This window comes from Entelurus aequoreus, linkage group LG02 (assembly GCF_033978785.1).
Source record: "Entelurus aequoreus isolate RoL-2023_Sb linkage group LG02, RoL_Eaeq_v1.1, whole genome shotgun sequence".
NCBI lineage: Eukaryota > Metazoa > Chordata > Actinopteri > Syngnathiformes > Syngnathidae > Entelurus > Entelurus aequoreus.
The window spans coordinates 44,202,748-44,221,567 of NC_084732.1; the positions used below are offsets into that span (position 1 = coordinate 44,202,748).

The 18,820-nt window shown below is 40.0% G+C and overlaps 1 protein-coding gene across 2 annotated transcripts in view; it reads right to left on the reverse strand.

Moving 5' to 3' along the window:
• Window positions 1-1,247: 1,247 nt before the first annotated feature.
• Window positions 1,248-18,820, reverse strand: part of furina (furin (paired basic amino acid cleaving enzyme) a) — a 221,868-nt gene continuing 204,295 nt past the window's right edge. For both annotated transcript variants that reach the window (XM_062027377.1, XM_062027385.1), the window contains exons 13-16: window positions 12,351-12,530; window positions 12,148-12,272; window positions 8,734-8,856; window positions 1,248-4,564 (exon numbers count right to left, since the gene is read on the reverse strand). In XM_062027377.1, the coding sequence (XP_061883361.1) occupies window positions 3,957-4,564; window positions 8,734-8,856; window positions 12,148-12,272; window positions 12,351-12,530 (1,036 nt within the window). In that variant the 3' untranslated portion in view covers window positions 1,248-3,956. The remainder of the gene's footprint in view (window positions 4,565-8,733; window positions 8,857-12,147; window positions 12,273-12,350; window positions 12,531-18,820) is intronic.

The following is an 18,820-nucleotide window of genomic DNA, read 5'->3' on the forward strand; positions in this document are numbered from 1 at the left end:
TTTAAGTCCCATCTTAAAACTCATTTGTATACTCTAGTCTTTAAATAGACCCCCTTTTTAGACCAGTTGATCTGGCGTCTGTGCCCCCCCCCCCCCCCCCCCTCCTTCGTGGAGAGGGGGGGGGGGCACAGATTAGGTGACCACAAATGAACCGCTAGCTGTTCAAAGTCGGGACCCGGAATGGACCACTCATCAGTGCATCAGTTGGGGACGTCTCTGCACTGCTGACTTGTCTCCACCAAAGATGATCTCCTGCTGGCCCCACTATGGACTGGACTCTTACACTATTATGTTAGATCTACTATGGACTGGACTCTTACACTATTATGTTAGATCTACTATGGACTGGACTCTCACACTATTATGCTAGATCCACTATGGACTGGACTCTCACAATATTATGCTAGATCCACTATGGACTGGACTCTTACACTATTATGTTAGATCTACTATGGACTGGACTCTTACACTATTATGTTAGATCTACTATGGACTGGACTCTCACACTATTATGCTAGATCCACTATGGACTGGACTCTCACACTATTATGCTAGATCCACTATGGACTGGACTCTCACAATATTATGCTAGATCCACTATGGACTGGACTCTTACACTATTATGTTAGATCTACTATGGACTGGACTCTCACACTATTATGCTAGATCCACTATGGACTGGACTCTCACACTATTATGTTAGATCCACTATGGACTGGACTCTCACAATATTATGCTTGATCCACTCGACGTCCATTGCACCGGTCGCCCAGGGGGGTGGGGGGGGGGGGGGGGGGGGGGGGGGGGGTGGGGGGGGGAAGGGGGTCCCCACATCTGCGGTCCCCTCCAAGGTTTTTCATTGTAATCCCATTGGTTTGAGTTTTTTCTTGCCCTGATGTGGGATCTGAGCCGAGGATGTCGTTGTGGCTTGTGCAGCCCTTTGAGACACTCGTGATTTAGGGCTATATAAATAATATTTGATTGATTGAAGCGGGGAAAAAAATGGTCAGGGTGTAAAGACACTGATTACTTGGATTTATGACATGCTTGGTGTGAAGTCATCGGCTTCATTACACCAGCAATACATTAAATATCACTGGAAGGGATACGGGTGAATTACGCAGATACAATTCTAAACATTTCACGTTTTGTTAATTTCTAATATGTTTTATACCTTGATAGTTTTTCATACAACTGGCAATATGCAATTGTTTTCAAGTGCGGTGAAATAACGTGAAACCCCTTCAAATTTGCATAGATCTTTATTTTTAGTAGAATCTATAATTGACATCAATTAAATAAAAAGAAGAAAACAAGAGCAAAAAATCTTTAAATTACAAGAAAATTACACTGCACCATTCATATAGTACAAAAATAGGCCTTATTTTAGAGTTTTGTCCCAGGTCAGCCAAGTCAATGTCCAGTTTTCATTGGTCACACATGTATAAGGTACTGTGTGCAGTCACAGACCCCACACAGCGAGGGGTCAACTGAGGCTGCACCCCCCCACTCCCGTCCCCCAAAACACATTTTAATGTTTATTGAACAAGCACGGATCCGATTCAGCCCTTAAAGGAGATGGGATACATTCTTTAGCTCCCCCTGTCACAGCAGCTCAACAATACAGGGTGTCGTCATGGTGATGACACATGATGACCAACCACACACGCGCGCACTCACACACAATTAAAATGAGAAGGTGGGAAGCAAAACATCTTAAGACGAAACAGACAAAATGATTGTCTTTGGTTCTGGCAAAAATATTGCTCTTATTAACTTCATATCGGCCCCACCAGACGAGACCCAAAGGCAGCGCTGCACAATCTGTTTGAATAAAAAAATACAGAAGCCTATGAATATTTCTTCTCAAAATGCACAGACAAATGCACAATTAGCCAAATATTCCAGCGTTACCATTTTGTTGGTATTAATAACAGAACCTTGCAGGCACAGAGAGAATATTTTTGACTTGCATCACATTCTCCGTTTTGAGAGTTGGCAGCTCCTTTGTGCGTTGGAAGCGCTCGATACTTTAGGAAGTTCTAAAGCTTTGAAAGCACATACACTATTCCAAATGTTGCACATCTTGCTGCATACACTCGACTGAAGTTATCTATAGTAGTGACAAAATGGGCCCAGGGTGTAGTTCTGTTGGAAGCAATTTTAGTGCTCCATTATTATGCTTTTAGAAGCTTCAGGAAGTCAATCAGATTGTTTTATTTGAGGCTGTATAGTTTCTTTAAATAAGTATCCTACTTAAAGCTGCATCCTTGTCAGTAGGCACTAATGTAGATTCACAATCAGTCCTCTACAGCCACATTAGGAACAAATTACCTCGGCAATAGCACAATTGTAGGAAGGGTTCTCGGTTTAAAGGATTTATCTTGCGTGCCTGTCTTGCGCTCTATACAAGAAAATTGATTGTCAGAACAAAAAAAAGGTGTAAACCTCAAGAGAATCAAAGTAGGAGGGCAGTACAAACAGCGCCAACTAGCAATCTTGGTTTGACACTTAAACGTCCATCCCTTGATCCGTTCCATTTCGAAATACAGGCTCTAAAAGGATTGAGAGTAAAGGTGATAAATGACAGCTTGAGGACACAGCATTTTTGTGGAATTGCGACTGCTTCTCGCTTTTCAATTAGTCACGCAAACCCCAGCGTGAATGTTCCGGAATATTCTTCAGTTTGAGCATGTGTTAATGTGTGATAGCATGTAACGAGAGGTAGATAAAAAGAATGAGCAGCTGTGGTTTTGTATGCACGTCATCGTAACGACGACAACCGACCTCTCTCAGCAGCACCAAACGGAAAACGGGGAAATTCAGTGAAGCAAGTGAAAAGAGATCAATGGGTTTAACTTTGCTACAAGAGAATTCAATCATGAGATGCAGCACAACGTTTAAAAACGACCTTCTCGTCAGGTAGGACTACAAAAAAAAGCACCTCAGACGCTGCAGCATCAGCCAGAAAACAGCGACGTATAGTGAAGAGATCCACTTCAGTCTAGGTTTGATGGAGATACTGTAGTGCAGTCATGTTGGTGAGGTGTGGGGCTTTTAACTCAAGCTTGAAAGAATATGAGACGGTAGAGAAAAGTTCACCTTAGAGGGGGATATAAATATTTATCTTTTACCGATACATCTCACACTGACATACACATTAGCAAGATGTCATTGCTAATTTGAGGCATGTGTACTTGGTGTGCCAATAAGTCCTGGCCAGGGGACAGTATTGATGTATTGGTAATGTGTCTGCTCACTTAGCAGATCAATCACAAGTAAAATAGCTGCTATGGTGCTGCAGGGCTGATGGGGTACACTTTTACTATTAGACATTTTTTAACATGTCATAGCTGCAGGGTTAGAAAGAGTCAGACTTTTATATTTGCCATTTGCAGTGCAGAGATCTGTGAGGAGCTATTAAAGATCACATCTACAGAATGCACTGGATCATTTTTTTTTTTTTTTTTTTATAAACAAAATGTGTCAAAATCTTGTTTGTAAAGGACTCCAGTCACTGTTGCACGGCCGATTTAACAAACTCACATGGACACTGGTACCACCTCAACAATCTCGTCTGGCTACTGCATGGAGACTAATGGGAAAAGCAAAAAGTAGGAAAAGTAAATTAACGTTCTGTTTTGTGAAGGAGCAGGAGACGATGACGTACAGAAAAAGGAGGAGGACAGATGGTTTAATGGAAATGCACCCAAGTGTGAATGCTGCGGCCACCCGGAGCTCCGAGGGGGGTAGCGACTTCCAGCCCGGACTCCAGGAGTGAGATTGGAGAAAGAATCAGATGAGAACCCACTAAACTAAGCGGCTGAAGAGTCCGGATTAGCGCTTAAACCAGAAAATAACAGGAAAGCAAAGATGCCACAGCCCTGAATTGTCCAACGATTGGTGAAGAGGATTTCAAAAAGCAGAAAGAAAGAATGTGGGAAGAAAGGGAGGAATTAAAGAGCACTTTGTGTTTTGATAAAGGCAGTCCTCTCGTTTTGGACATCAAACTCTTCGTTGTCCGAGTCCGTGTTTAGCCCGTCATCCCCCCACACCGTCGGAAGGCCACGGTATGAAACCACCCTGTTGCCGCCCAGGCTGAACGTGCCTCCGAGACCGCTGCCGGCTTCCAGCGACGGAAGCTTGATTAGGGCCCCGGAGCGCAGCTGCAGTAGGAGGAAGATGCCGGCGAAAGTGGCAATGATGGCCATGCAGCTGAGAATGGCGACGGTCATGGGCAGACTGGAGCTGAGCTGTGGTTGAGAACCGGCGTCCCCCTGGCCCACCATGAAGCTGTCAGGGGACTCGCGCATGTACTGGGTGACGTGTTCGCAGGTGCCGGAGATGGGATTGAGGGATTTGTGAGGTGGGCAGGTCAAGCAAGCCTCTGGGCTGAGGCTGCTGCACGTCTGGCAGGGTTGCGGGCATGGCAGGCAGGCTGGGACGGAGGCCGGTGAAATATTGTTGCCCACGGTGTAGTTGAGGGGTTGGGAGCCCACAGCAAAACCAGGTGGACATCCTTTCACGCAGCCTTGCTGGAAGAGGTAGTAGCCGGCATTGCACTCTGAAAGACACGCAGGCAGGCACAGAAAGTCAACTCAACAGCAAACTCCCATTTAAATACAATTTAGTCAGTTGTCCAATAAAATGTCAATCACTTTGGCATTCCTAAATATACAACTTGTGACAGTACAAATGCAGTGTTTCCCATACATTCATTTATATGTGGTGGTCTGCCACCAGTGATGGGCCAGCTGCTTGGAAAATGCAACAAGCTAAGCTTGATTGATTGAAACTTTTATTAGTAGATTGCACAGTACAGTACATATTCCGTACAATTAACCACTAAATGGTAACACCCAAATACGTTTTTCAACTTGTTTAAGTCGGGGTTCACGTAAATCAATTCATGGTACTAGTACAAGCTACTAGTTACTCTCGATTAAATGTAGCTAAGCTGCAAGTGAAGCTATCTTCACAGAATTGTAGCAAGCTACACGGCAAAAGTAGCTTTGCTAAATATATACCTCAACTTAATGTACAACTTTCTACCACACAATAAGGCAGTGAATAAATGCTAAGTTTGATTGTTTATTACAATAAACAAAAAGTGGTGACATGCCCTCTGTCTGGCTTTTTAACATTGTAATATTTATTTTAACTTGCAAAGTAGCGATTCCCTGTACAAAATAAGGGGAACGACACCTGAAACAAATTAAACTAAAGGCAGTTAAACAATAACAACAATAATAATAAATAAACACCACAATATATACTCTCTATTAGAATGGGTACTTTTCAGCAGAGAATAATTCTCGTTTCAACAGAAACTACAGTGGCAAAATGACAATAACCTGGCCCCCCAAAAAACAGTGCAAAAAATTTGTCTCACAAAACAGACATTAACAAACTCCATCTTTACATGAACAGAAATAAATAAAAGTTACTATATTTTTGTGCCAGGACTGGAATCCTGTGTATACCAGTGTTAACGAAGCAGCATGGGGTAATCGGTATTGACACTTTCCCATTGCCTTCCTCTTCCCTGAGTGGTTTGCTCACACAGCTGTGCATTGTTGAGTTAGCTACAACAAAACATTTACTTTTAAACAAACTTTATAAGATGTTAAAAATAATGTTATTCAAATAAAAGTGTTGGTAATTGGCTTATTGATGTTGTCTGGAAGAAACAGTCATTTAAATACAAACCCCGTTTCCATATGAGTTGGGAAATTGTGTTAGATGTAAATATAAACGGAATACAATGAATTGCAAATCCTTTTCAACCCATATTCAATTGAATGCACTACAAAGACAAGATATTTGATGTTCAAACTCATAAACTTTATTTTATTTTTGAAATAATAATTAACTTACAATTTCATGGCTGCAACACGTGCCAAAGTAGTTGGGAAAGGGCACGTTCACCACTGTGTTACATGGCCTTTCCTTTTAACAACACTCAGTAAACGTTTGGGAACTGAGGAGACACATTTTTTAACCTTCTCAGGTGGAATTCTTTCCCATTCTTGCTTGATGTACAGCTTAAGTTGTTCAACAGTCCGGGGGTCTCCGTTGTGGTATTTTAGGCTTCATAATGCGCCACACATTTTCAATGGGAGACAGGTCTGGACTACAGGCAGGCCAGTCTAGTACCCGCACTCTTTTACTATGAAGCCACGTTGATGTAACACGTGGCTTGGCATTGTCTTGCTGAAATAAGCAGGGGCGTCCATGGTAACGTTGCTTGGATGGCAACATATGTTGCTCCAAAACCTGTATGTACCTTTCAGCATTAAAGGCGCCTTCACGGATGTGTAAGTTACCCATGCCTTGGGCACTAATACACCCCCATACCATCACAGATGCTGGCTTTTCAACTTTGCGCCTATAACAATCCGGATGGTTCTTTTCCTCTTTGGTCCGGAGGACGCGATGTCCACAGTTTCCAAAAACAATTTGAAATGTGGACTCGTCAGATCACAGAACACTTTTCCACTTTGTATCAGTCCATCTTAGATGAGCTCAGGCCCAGCGAAGCCGACGGCGTGTCTGGGTGTTGTTGATAAACGGTTTTCGCCTTGCATAGGAGAGTTTTTACTTGCACTTACAGATGTAGCGACTAGGGATGTCCGATAATGGCTTTTTGCCGATATCCGATACTCCGATATTGTCCAACTCTTTAATTACCGATATCTTTTTTTATTTTTTTTTATTTTTATCGATATCAACCGACACCGATATATACAGTCGTGGAATTAACACATTATGCCTAATTTGGACAACCAGGTATGGTGAAGATAAGGTCCTTTTTTAAAAAAAAAATACAATAAAATAAGATAAATACATTTAAAACATTTTCTTGAATAAAAAAGAAAGTAAAACAATATAAAAACAGTTACATCGAAACTAGTAGTTAATGAAAATGAGTAAAATTAACTGATAAAGGTTAGTACTATTAGTGGACCAGCAGCACGCACAATCATGTGTGCTTACGGACTGTATCCCTTGCAGACTGTATTGATATATATTGATATATAATGTAGGAACTAGAATATTAATAACAGAAAGAAACAACCCTTTTGTGTGAATGAGTATGAATGAGTGTAAATGGGGGAGGGAGGTTTTTTGGGTTGGTGCACTAATTGTAAGTGTATCTTGTGCTTTTTATGTTGATTTAATAAAAAAAAAAATACAAAAAAAATACAAAAACCGATACTGATAAAAAAAACGATACAGATAATTTCCGATATTACATTTTAAAGCATTTATCGGCCGATAATATCGGCAGGGCGATATTATCAGACTTCTCTAGTAGCGACCAACTGTAGTTACTGACAGTGGGTTTCTGAAGCGTTCCTGAGCCCATGTGGTGATATCCTTTACACACTGATGTCACTTGTTGATGCAGTACAGCCTGAGGGATCGAAGGTCACGGGCTTAGCTGCTTACGTGCAGTGATTTTTCCAGATTCTCTGAACCCTTTGATGATATTACGGACCGTAGATGGTGAAATCCCTAAATTCCTTGCAATAGTTGGTTGAGAAAGGTTTTTCTTAAACTGTTCAAAAATTTGCTCACGCATTTGTTGACAAAGTTGTTTGTGAATGACTGAGCATTTCATGGAATCTACTTTTATACCCAATCATGGCACCCACCTGTTCCCAATTTGCCTGTTCACCTGTGGGATGTTCCAAATAAGTGTTTGATGAGCATTCCTCAACTTTATCAGTATTTATTGCCACCTTTCCCAACTTCTTTGTCATGTGTTGCTGGCATCAAATTCTAAAGTTAATGATTATTTGCAAAAAAAAAAAAACGTTTATCAGTTTGAACATCAAATATGTTGTCTTTGTAGCATATTCAACTGAATATGGGTTGAAAATGGTTTGCAGATCATTGTATTCCGTTTATATTTACATCTAACAAAATTTCCCAACTCATATTGAAACGGGGTTTGTAAGACCCTCGCCTCATTTGGTTTCTGCCACCGCCGCGGGCAATGTGTTTGATTTCGCTTCCTGGTTTTAAAGCGTCATGACCCGCCCTATCTTGCTTCTGATTGGCCTGCAGTAATGTTTTGCCCGAACCTTAGCCTATTGTGCCTCATCCTACGCCAACCAACTATTCATCATGGACTTTCTCATTCATAAACAAACCAGCCATTATGGAGTTTCTCCATGAAGAACTAGTTTAAATTTTGTGTTGAAATTGTTAAACTGTCAATAGCAGTCACCATTAATAAATGGAAACATTTGATACATGTGATCAGTATTGTATCGGCTGTAACTTGCAGCATAAAACGTGTACATGTATCTAATGAAGTACATTAGATGTATTTGCAAATATGATGATAAAAAACATCCTAGGTGAGAGTGTGGTCTTTCAGCATGTTAGTACCCATATCAGCCTGTAGGGGCCAGACTATCGCTGTGTCACTTGAGAAGCTGGTTTTCACTTAACTCTCTTGACTGTGGGGGGAATTTTGATTCAATAAAAGACAGAAATATTGACTTTATTGAAATTGAACTAGATGATTGAATTCAGACAAATGCAGAAGTGATTTTTGTAAAAGGGTCTGGTGATAGAAATTTATTGTTACTGAAAAATTATGTGAGAAGCCGAGGAAACACAAAACATTTCATTTTCTCCACCCAACACTATCTGTGCTCACCACTTGTCACGCTCACAGTCTTTGTGTGAGCACTGGGAACAGGAAAGAAAGCAACTTACCAAGGCATCTTTGTCTCAGGTCCAAAGTCTTACAGCTGCCATTGGCAGGCTGAGAATCATCAGAGGAGCTGGAAGATGTGGAGCCGGTACCATACATCACCAGGATGAACTGGGTCAGAGTGCCTGAGAAGAAAAATGAAAGATTTAATGAAAAAAAAAACTTTCAGGCAAAAAGAAGGCCTGTCAGTCAGAGAGGCTCAAGTCTTAAAGGGTATATTTTGTTCACGCATCTTTCTTTAGTAGACTTTTGGATTTTCTCCATAAAGTGACATAAAATGACACATTGAAAAGAGCAGCATTTTTTCAAGACAGTCGGAAGTCCCTTTGTGCCTAATAAGAGTATTTGTAAGTGCAAAAATCAGTCAAGTCAAGAGTGGTAATTGTGAGGAGTTCAACTTGACTGAATGTCTCCCGAGTAAGGAGTCCTGATCTGACATTTTCTATGATCTATTTCAGCCAACCATGGATGAAGTGAAGCAGTTACTTTATGTCTAAATGAATCGACAGATGCCAGAGCCACCATTTCACTTGATTCATCTAAAAGTAATGATTTCTGGGTTGAAGTAATTTTGAATTTAATAAATCACCATTGCGGACAACTACAATTTTTACCACAGGGCATATATTCATGGACTCGCATTATTTCAAGTATTCAAGTGAGTTTGCAGCTTACTTGCACTGACATTCTCAATCTACGTCAGTCCTCATCACACAGCCGCAGCCTGCGTACGCGGGATGCAGCCACAACATTTTAAACATTTATCCATAAAAATAGAGAAACTGCAGATGCTGTTTTTGACATGTTTCAGTTTGTTCTGTCAAGTCCTTATTTAACGGTCGAGCCTTACCTTTTGGTACACAGACATACATATCACATGTTGTCAACTCTGACCTCTCTGTTCCGCCACTCAATTATGTCTGTATACAACATAAGCAGCAATTTCCTAATTCTTATTGTCACATGTTTGCGGATGACTCTGCCCTGCTGGTATCCGGCAAGGACAAGTCACAGGTGGAGAAAATCCTCAGTGCTGAGCTGTGTAGAACTTGCACCTGGCTCGCTGACAACAAGCTATCCATACACTTGGGTAAAACAGAATCCATCCTGTTTGGGTCCCACATCAACCTTAAGAAAGTCAATGACTTCACCATAAAAGTGGGTGACATTGTTATCACCAGGAAAGATGAGGTCACCTACCTAGGTTCCATTCTAGAGGCTATCCTTTCCTGTGATAAAATGGCAACCAAGGTAATCAGAAAGGTTAACCAACGAACAAGATTTCTCTACAGAATCTCCTCTCTGGTCAACAAAAGCACCTTGAGGATTCTGGCGGGAACTCTCGTTCAACACTTTTTCGATTACGCATGCACCTCCTGGTACCCTAGCACCTCCAAAACCCTCAAATCTAAACTCCAAACATCTCAGAACAAGCTAGTCAGGTTACTTCTAGACCTCCACCCCAGATCCCACCTCACTCCTACCCACTTCTCTAAAGTGGGCTGGCTCAGGGTGGAGGACAGAGTTAAACAACTTGCACTGAGCCTAGTCTATAAAATCCACTACACCTCCCTGATACCGAAGTACATGTCAAACTACTTCCTTAACGTAAATGACCGCCATAACCACAACACCAGGGGGAGCTCCACTAACCACGTTAAACCCAGATTCCGAACTAACAAAGGTCTTAACTCATTATCTTTCTATGCCACATCAATGTGGAATGCGCTCCCAACAGGTATAAAAGAAAGGGCATCTCTATCCTCCTTCAAAACCGCAATAAAAGTTCACCTCCAGGCAGCTACAACCCTAAACTAACACCTTCCCCGGATTGCTAATAATCAAATGTAAACAATCAAATGCAGATACTTTTTCTTATGCCTTCTGATCTCTCTCTCTCTCTCTCTCTCTCTCTCTCTCTATGTCCACTACTTGCTGTCCATATCCTACCCCCCCCCTCCACACCCCTGATTGTAAATAATGTAAATAATTCAATTTGATTATCTTGTGTGATGACTGTATTATGATGATAGTATATATGATAGTATATATCTGTATCATGAATCAATTTAAGTGGACCCCGACTTAAACAAGTTGAAAAACTTATTCGGGTGTTACCATTTAGTGGTCAATTGTACGGAATATGTACTTCACTGTGCAACCTACTAATAAAAGTCTCAATCAATCAATCAAAACATGACAAAGAAGCAGCCTACGGGAGACACCTACAAAATTCTGCTCCCCAAGGTAAATACTGAACAATATTATTACATTACTTCAAAAAACTACTGTAGTTGTTCGTAGTACATGCTATTGTAATGATTTTCAAACAATATGTATGATATAAAAGTTAGTTTTTCATTTAAAAACTTATGCTACATGTTGAAATTGTGCTGTTTTGGAAGTGCCAAACACTGATTAAATAAACTCCAAATTCATTTTGAGAATTTCAGATAGTGGGTGTTTTGAGTTACAAGCACAGTCGTCCAATGCACTGTGCACGTGAATTGAGATACCACGGTATTTAAAATGTTGTAAAATTGCTTATTCTTGTCTTACTCTCCACCAAAGGAAAAAATACTTATTTTTTTAGCAACGCTTTAAAGTGCGTGAAAAGAAGGCTGTTCCATAGTTTGGGAGCAGCCACAGAAAAGGCTCTGTATCGTGGTGAGTCTAAAGCATGTGACAGACAACCTTCTGTCTGTAGACCTCAGGGGCTCAAGAACACAAGATACAGTTGTATTCCCTATTTTAAGAGCTTGATGTGGGTCAAAAAAGTGTATGTCCTGTATTTTTAGTTTCATCAACATAATTGAATAGCTACACTTGAATACTTGAAATAATGCGAGTGCATGAATATATGCACTGTGGTAAAAATTGTTGTTGTGCGTAATGGTGCTTTATTAAATTCAAAATTACTTCAACCCAGAAATCAATGGTTTGCTTCTTGGGTCGACGAAGCAGAAACATAAATGTGTAACAACATTTTAAGTTTGTATAGCTCAAAGGCCACAACAATGTTACAAATACTACAGGCGACAGCGGGTTGGGCTTGTAACTTAAATTATGCTTGCAACTTAAAGCCACAAGACACTTCATTCTCATAGAGGAATATGTACTGTACTGTGCAATCTACTAATAAAAGTTTCAATCAATTAATCCATCAAAGGTACCACTGCATTCAAAATTGTTTATTACTGTATTTATTTACTGTTTTAGCTAGTTCTTATTGTTTTATGTGGTCTGTGCAGCACTTTGATCAACCTAGATTGTTTAAATGTGCTTTTAAAATAAAGTTTGACTTCCTGACTTCCACACACACTGTCTTTAACTGTGTTTAAAATAAAGAACACCAACATTGGGTTATAATGAAAACACAAATATGCTGTTGAGTCGTGATGATAACGGTGTTTTACCATAGTCACTGGCACCAGCCACATTCTCAATCTCCAGTGTCCACATCCCTGTGGGGTTCTCATCCCAGGAATGGGTGGTCATGAAAGCCCAGTCATTAAAACCCTCTGATGAGTAGTCATGAGGCCTGCAGAAAGAGCAAGCGTGTAAACAGATCGTGTTGACCAGATTGTGTCTGTGTGTGCGTGCAGCTCGGAGTAAGTACCTGGGGTGGAGCAATGTGGAGCGAGTGCCAGCAGGACTAATGAGGTGAATAGCTAGATTCCCCCTCCGGTTGTAAGACAAGGTGAGCTGGGCTTGGACGTGTTCCAGTGAGGTGACATGAGTGTCCCTCCCCAAGCAGGCGTCCACACTCTTGTTGATTAATAAACGGCCGCCGATGTTCCTGTTAATGACAATGAAATATGTCAAATCATGGCATGGGTGTGGTAGTTAATATGTCATCAGAATCATTACTGGCTTCCCTTAAGCTTGGGATCAGAATGCTACTTAGGTCCTGACCATGTGTGATAGTCTGCAAAGAGTTTGTAGCAAAGAACCGGATTAGCGTTTCACCATCTGTAGTGACTGTAAAGCAACCTCTGTTTTTAGACCCTCTCTTCCATATGCGCTTAGATTAAATGCATCCACGACAATTGAGAATAGGGTTTTTACGACATCAAGCTCTCAATTTTATAGATGAAAACGGTGTGATCATTAATAATCATGCTGTTTGAGTAGTTTCAAGGTTTAATTATATAAAGCTGTGATTGTCAACTGGTGGGTTGCGACGGGACCTCTGTTTTCAGTGGGCTGTGGGTCCTTGCCTGAGCAAAAAAAATCAATATCTGTAATTGCACCTCATTCTTGTCAGTGCCATACTTGCCAACCATGAGACCTCCGAATTCGGGAGATGGGGTGGGGGGTGGGGGGTTGAGGTGGGTGTGGGGGGAGGGGTGGGCGGGGCCGGTTTGAGGTGGGCGGTGTTGGGGGGGCGGGGTTGAGGTGGGCGGACGGGGGGGGTGTATATTGTAGCGTCCCGGAAGAGTTAGTGCTGCAAAGGGTTCTGGGTATTTGTTCTGTTGTGTTTATGTTGTGTTACGGTGCAGATGTTCTCCCGAAATGTGTTTGTCATTCTTGTTTGGTGTGGGTTCACAGTGTGGCGCATACTTGTAACAGTGTTAACGTTGTTTATACGGCTACCCTCAGTGTGAACTGTATGGCTGTTGATCACGTATGCCTTGCATTCACTTGTGTGTGTATAAAAGCCGCACGTATTATGTTACTGAGCCGGCACACTGTTTGTATGGAGGAAAAGCGGACGTGACGTCAGGTTGTAGAGGGCACACCCCCAATATTGTTGTCCGGGTGGAAATCGGAAGAAATTTCGGGACAATGGTTGCCCCGGGAAATTTTCGGGATGGGCACTGACATTCGGGAGTCTCCTGGGAAATTTGGGAGGGTTGGCAAGTATGGTCAGTGCTATTTACTTGCTACGCTGCCATGAGGTGCGTGTCGTGTTTCTGGGCGACTGTTAAGTTTGAGGGGAGGGGAAGGACATTGAGTCGGGATTTAACATGGCGTCCATGGAACAGGAAATGGCTTTGGGTTTTGTGAGTGGTAGAGGGCACAACAACTTACACATATGTCATTACATGTTTGTTTTTTCACGTGACTGACCATCTGTTATGTAACAATAGTAGTTTAGAATGTAAACTTACACATGACGGCCACGGTTCCTAATCAAGGATGACACTACATCTTGCAGCCAATGTTTCAATAATATTTTTTTTCTACACAATTAAATTGTGATGATTCTCTAACATAACTTCAGAAATTAAATACATTTATTGAAAACAACAACATTTCAATCACTATTATAATGTGCATACATCTTTTTGAGAATTTGTAAGATGGACTGAACAACTTTTTTTTTGTTTTGGAGCAGTGGTTCTTAACCTGGGTTCGATCGAACCTTAGGGGTTCGGTGAGTCAAACTCAGGGGTTTGGTGGAGCTGACTCATCGTGTAAATAAAAACTTCTCCCTATCGGCGTGTTATGGATACGGCAAGAGCAGAAGTCACACTGATTTGCAGGTGTGTAATTTGTTGTGAGTTCATGCACTGTGTTAGTTTTGTTCTTTGAACAAAGTGATGTTCATGCACGGTTCATTTTGTGCACCAGTAAAAAAACATAACTTTGTCTTGAATTTGGAAAAAAATATACATATAGATATTTTTCACTGAAGAAGGGTTCGGTGAATGCGCATATGAAACTGGTGGGGTTCGGTACCTCCAATAAGGTTAAGAACCACTGTTTTAGAGCAACGCCAGAGTTCAGCTCATGCCACACTACAGTAATTATGTCTTGGGGCAATTTCTTTTTCTGTCACGCAGAGCGTTCGGGCAATAGGCTTAAAATCTTTCTGACAGCTCCATGAAACAAATCTTGCACGGTAACATGTTTGTTTGATCTTTTTCTATAAAATGTTGGTGGTTTAAAGGACAATTTTCCCGTCAACCAATACAGATAAGAACTTGTATTTTTACAACAAAAGTGTGGTGTGGTTGGACATGCACAAATAAAATGTACTACAACTGTTATGCAGGACCATATGTTTTGAATACTGCATACTAACGTTACACATTGTTCGGGTCCCTAGTCTGTTTCTCTAATTTAGACTGATTGCAACTGTGGGAGGGACTTAGTCGTTAACTGTACACTTAGTTGAAGTCAGTGTGCAAAAGACAAGCAGTTGAATACCTGGAATGTAAATTAAATCACCTGTCCTTATTGCTGCTCCCAGATGCTCGAGGCATCTGCTCTGAGCAACCAGAGCTACTGTAAAAGAGACACCCTCTTACCCACAGAACTGAGAGGCAGTAAGTGCATTGAAATGAAGAAATGTCATTGGGGTTTAAAAAAAAGACAGCCAGGAGAAATGTTTATTATTCATCTTGTATCTGCAAACTCAGACTACGTGATTGGTTTGGAATATTAAATTGGACGGACATAAAAAAGTGACAGCCGTGCATCTCAACATATATGCATGATACAAGTGTTTAACTTTTTGAGGACCTGCCTCACTTTTCCAGGCTAAAGCTTCAAACGCACTACCTTTCTCTACGTACACTGGAACATAGGTTTACGAACCACTCAATGTAAAAACTTTTCGATTTACAAACCACAGACTGAATAAAAATATGCTTTGGTGAACAAACCTTGTCTCAGTGTACGAACGTTGCATACACCTATTGTGTGCCTGGCAGCACATCCGTTGTGAGCAGGCTCATTTATCAATGTTCATTCATTCAGCACAGGAGTGCCATCGTTAGCGATGTGCGAAGTGCTACTTTTTGTGCTTTTAAGTGTTTTTGTTAGCCTTTTTACAGCATTTTTCTAGTTTTGCTAGGTCAATGAGTCCAAAGAAAGCATGGACAAGCGACGTGTGGTTCAAAACATTCAAGTGCAAGTAGAATAATAAAAAAAGTTGCCTCTATATTGAACCTATTATCATATATATATATATATATATATATATATATATATATATATATATATATATATATATATATATATATATATATATATATATATATATATATATATATATAAATATATATATATATATATATATATATATATATATATATATATATATATATACAAAACACAAAACCAGTGAAGAAAAACAGAATACAATGATTTGCAAATACTTTTCAACCTATATTCAATAGAATACACTGCAAAGACAAGATATTTAACCTTTGAACTGGTAAACTTAGTTTTTTTTTGCAAATATTAGCTCATTTGGAATTTGATGCCTGCAACATGTTTCAAAAAAGCTGGCACAAATGGCAAAAAAGACTGATAAAGTTGAGGAATGCTCATCAAACATTTATGTGGAACATCCCACAGGTGAACAGGCTAATTGGGAACAGGTGGGTGCCATGATTGGGTATAAAAGGAGCTTCCATGAATGCTCAGTCATTCACAAACAAGGATGGGGCGAGGGTCACCACTTTATGAACTAATGCGTGAGCAAATTGTCGAACAGCTTAAAAACAACATTTCTCAACGAGCTTTTGCAAGGAATTTAGGGATTTCACAATGTACAGTATGTAATATCATCAAAAAGGTTCAGAGAATCTGGACAAATCACTGCACGTAAGCGTAATAAATGTTGAATGCCCGTCACCTTTGATCCCTCAGGCAGTACTGCATCAAAAACCGTCATCCGTTTGTAATGGATATCACCACACGAGCTCAGGAACACTTCAGACAAACCACTGTCAGTAACTACAGTTGGTCGCTACATCTGTAAGTGCAAGTTAAAACTCTATTATGCAAAGCGAAAGCCATTTATCAACAACACCCAGAAATGCCGCCGGTCTTGCTGGGCCTGAGCTCATCTAAGATGGACTGATGCAAAGTGGAAAAGTGTTCTGTGGTCTGAAGAGTCCACATTTCAAATTGTTTATGGAAACTGTGGACGTCGTGTCCTCCGGACCAAAGAGGAAAAGAACCACTTGGACTGTTATAGGCGAAACGTTCAAAAGCCAGCATCTGTGATGGTATGGGAGTGTATTAGTGCCCAAGGCATGGGTAACTTACATATCTGTGAAGGCGCCATTAATGCTGAATGATACATACAGGTTTTGGAGCAACATATGTTGCCATCCAACAATGTCTTTTTCATGGACACCCCTAATTATTTCAGCAAGACAATGCCAAGCCACATTCTGCACGTGTTACAACAGCGTGACTTCCTAGTAAAAGAGTGCGGGAACTAGACTGGCCTGCCTGTAGTCCAGACCTGTCTCCCGTTGAAAATGTGTGGCGCAATATGAAGCCTGAAATACCACAACGGACACCCCAAACTGTTGAACAACTTCAGCTGTACGTCAAGCAAGAATGGGAAAGAATTCCACCTGAAAAGCTTCAAAATTTGGTCTCCTCAGTTCCCAAACGTTTACGGAGTGTTGTTAAAAGGAACGGCCATGCAACACAGTGGTAAAAATGCCCCTGTGCCAACTTTTTTGCAATGTGTTGCTGCCATTAAATTCTAAGTTAATGATTATTTGCAAAACAAGTTTAGTTTCTCAGTTCGAACATTAAGTATCTTGTATTTGTCTATACAATTAAAGTTGAAAATGATTTGCAAATCATTGTATTTTGTTTTTATTTACAATTTACACAACGTGCCAACTTCATTGGATTTGTATATAAATCTACATATATATACATATGTATATATATACATATGTATATATATATATACATATGTATATATATATATATATATATACATATGTATATATATATATATATATGTATATGTATATGTATATGTATATGTATATATATATATATATATATATATATATATATATATATATATATATATATATATATACACACATATACATATACATATATATATATATATATATATATATATATATATATATATATATATATATATATATATATATATATATATATATATATATAAAAAGTTAAATTTAAAGTACCAATGATTGTCACACACACTAGGTGTGGCGAAATGATTCTCTGCATTTGACCCATCACCCTTGATCACCCCCTGGGAGGTGAGGGGAGCAGTCAGCAGCAGCGGTGGCTGCGCCCGGGAATCATTTTTGGTGATTTAACCCCCAATTCCAACCCTTGATGCTGAGTGCCAAGCAGGGAGGTAATGGGTCCCATTTTTATAGTCTTTGGTATGGCTCGGCCGGGGTTTGAACTCACGACCTACCGATCTCAGGGCGGACACTCTAACCACTAGGCCACTGATATATATACTGTATAAAAATAAATATATATATATATAAAAAAAATGTTTTTAATTATATTATTACTTATATATAAAACACCAAAATAATGATAAAGTCTGCGAGTAAATAGATATGATCAAAAATATATACCGTATTTTTCGGAGTATAAGTTGCTCCGGAGTATAAGTCGCACAGGCCGAAAATGCATAACAAAGAAGGAAAAAAACATATATAAGTCGCACTGGAGTATAAGTCGCATTTTTTGGGGAAATTTATTTGATAAAACCCAACACCAAGAATAGACATTTGAAAGGCAATTTAAAATAAATACGGAATAGTGAACAACAGGCTGAATAAGTGTACGTTATATGACGCATAAATAACCAACTGAGAACATGCCTGGTATGTTAACGTAACATATTATGGTAAGAGTCATTCAAATAACTATAACATATAGAACATGCTATACGTTTACCAAACAATCTGTCACTCCTAATCGCTAAATCCGATGAAATCTTATACGTCTAGTCTCTTACGTGAATGAGCTAAATAATATTATTTCATATTTTACGGTAATGTGTTAATAATTTCACACATAAGTCGCTCCTGAGTATAAGTCGCACCCCCGGCCAAACTATGGAAAAAACTGCGACTTATAGTCCGAAAAACACGGTAAATATAGAGATTCCTGAGATATTTTGAGAGATACTAAGCTAACCAGTCATGTGATCCGTGACATACCTAGGGGGACCACAGTTCCCTTCACCAACAATAAAACTGCTAATCTTGACTTCATGAGAGCCAACAACAATTACTTCGAGAAAAATAATGATCCAAAATCGTATATTTTTTAGAATTTGAAAAATAAGGAGGATGAGCTACAAGTTGTATAAGTTGTGTG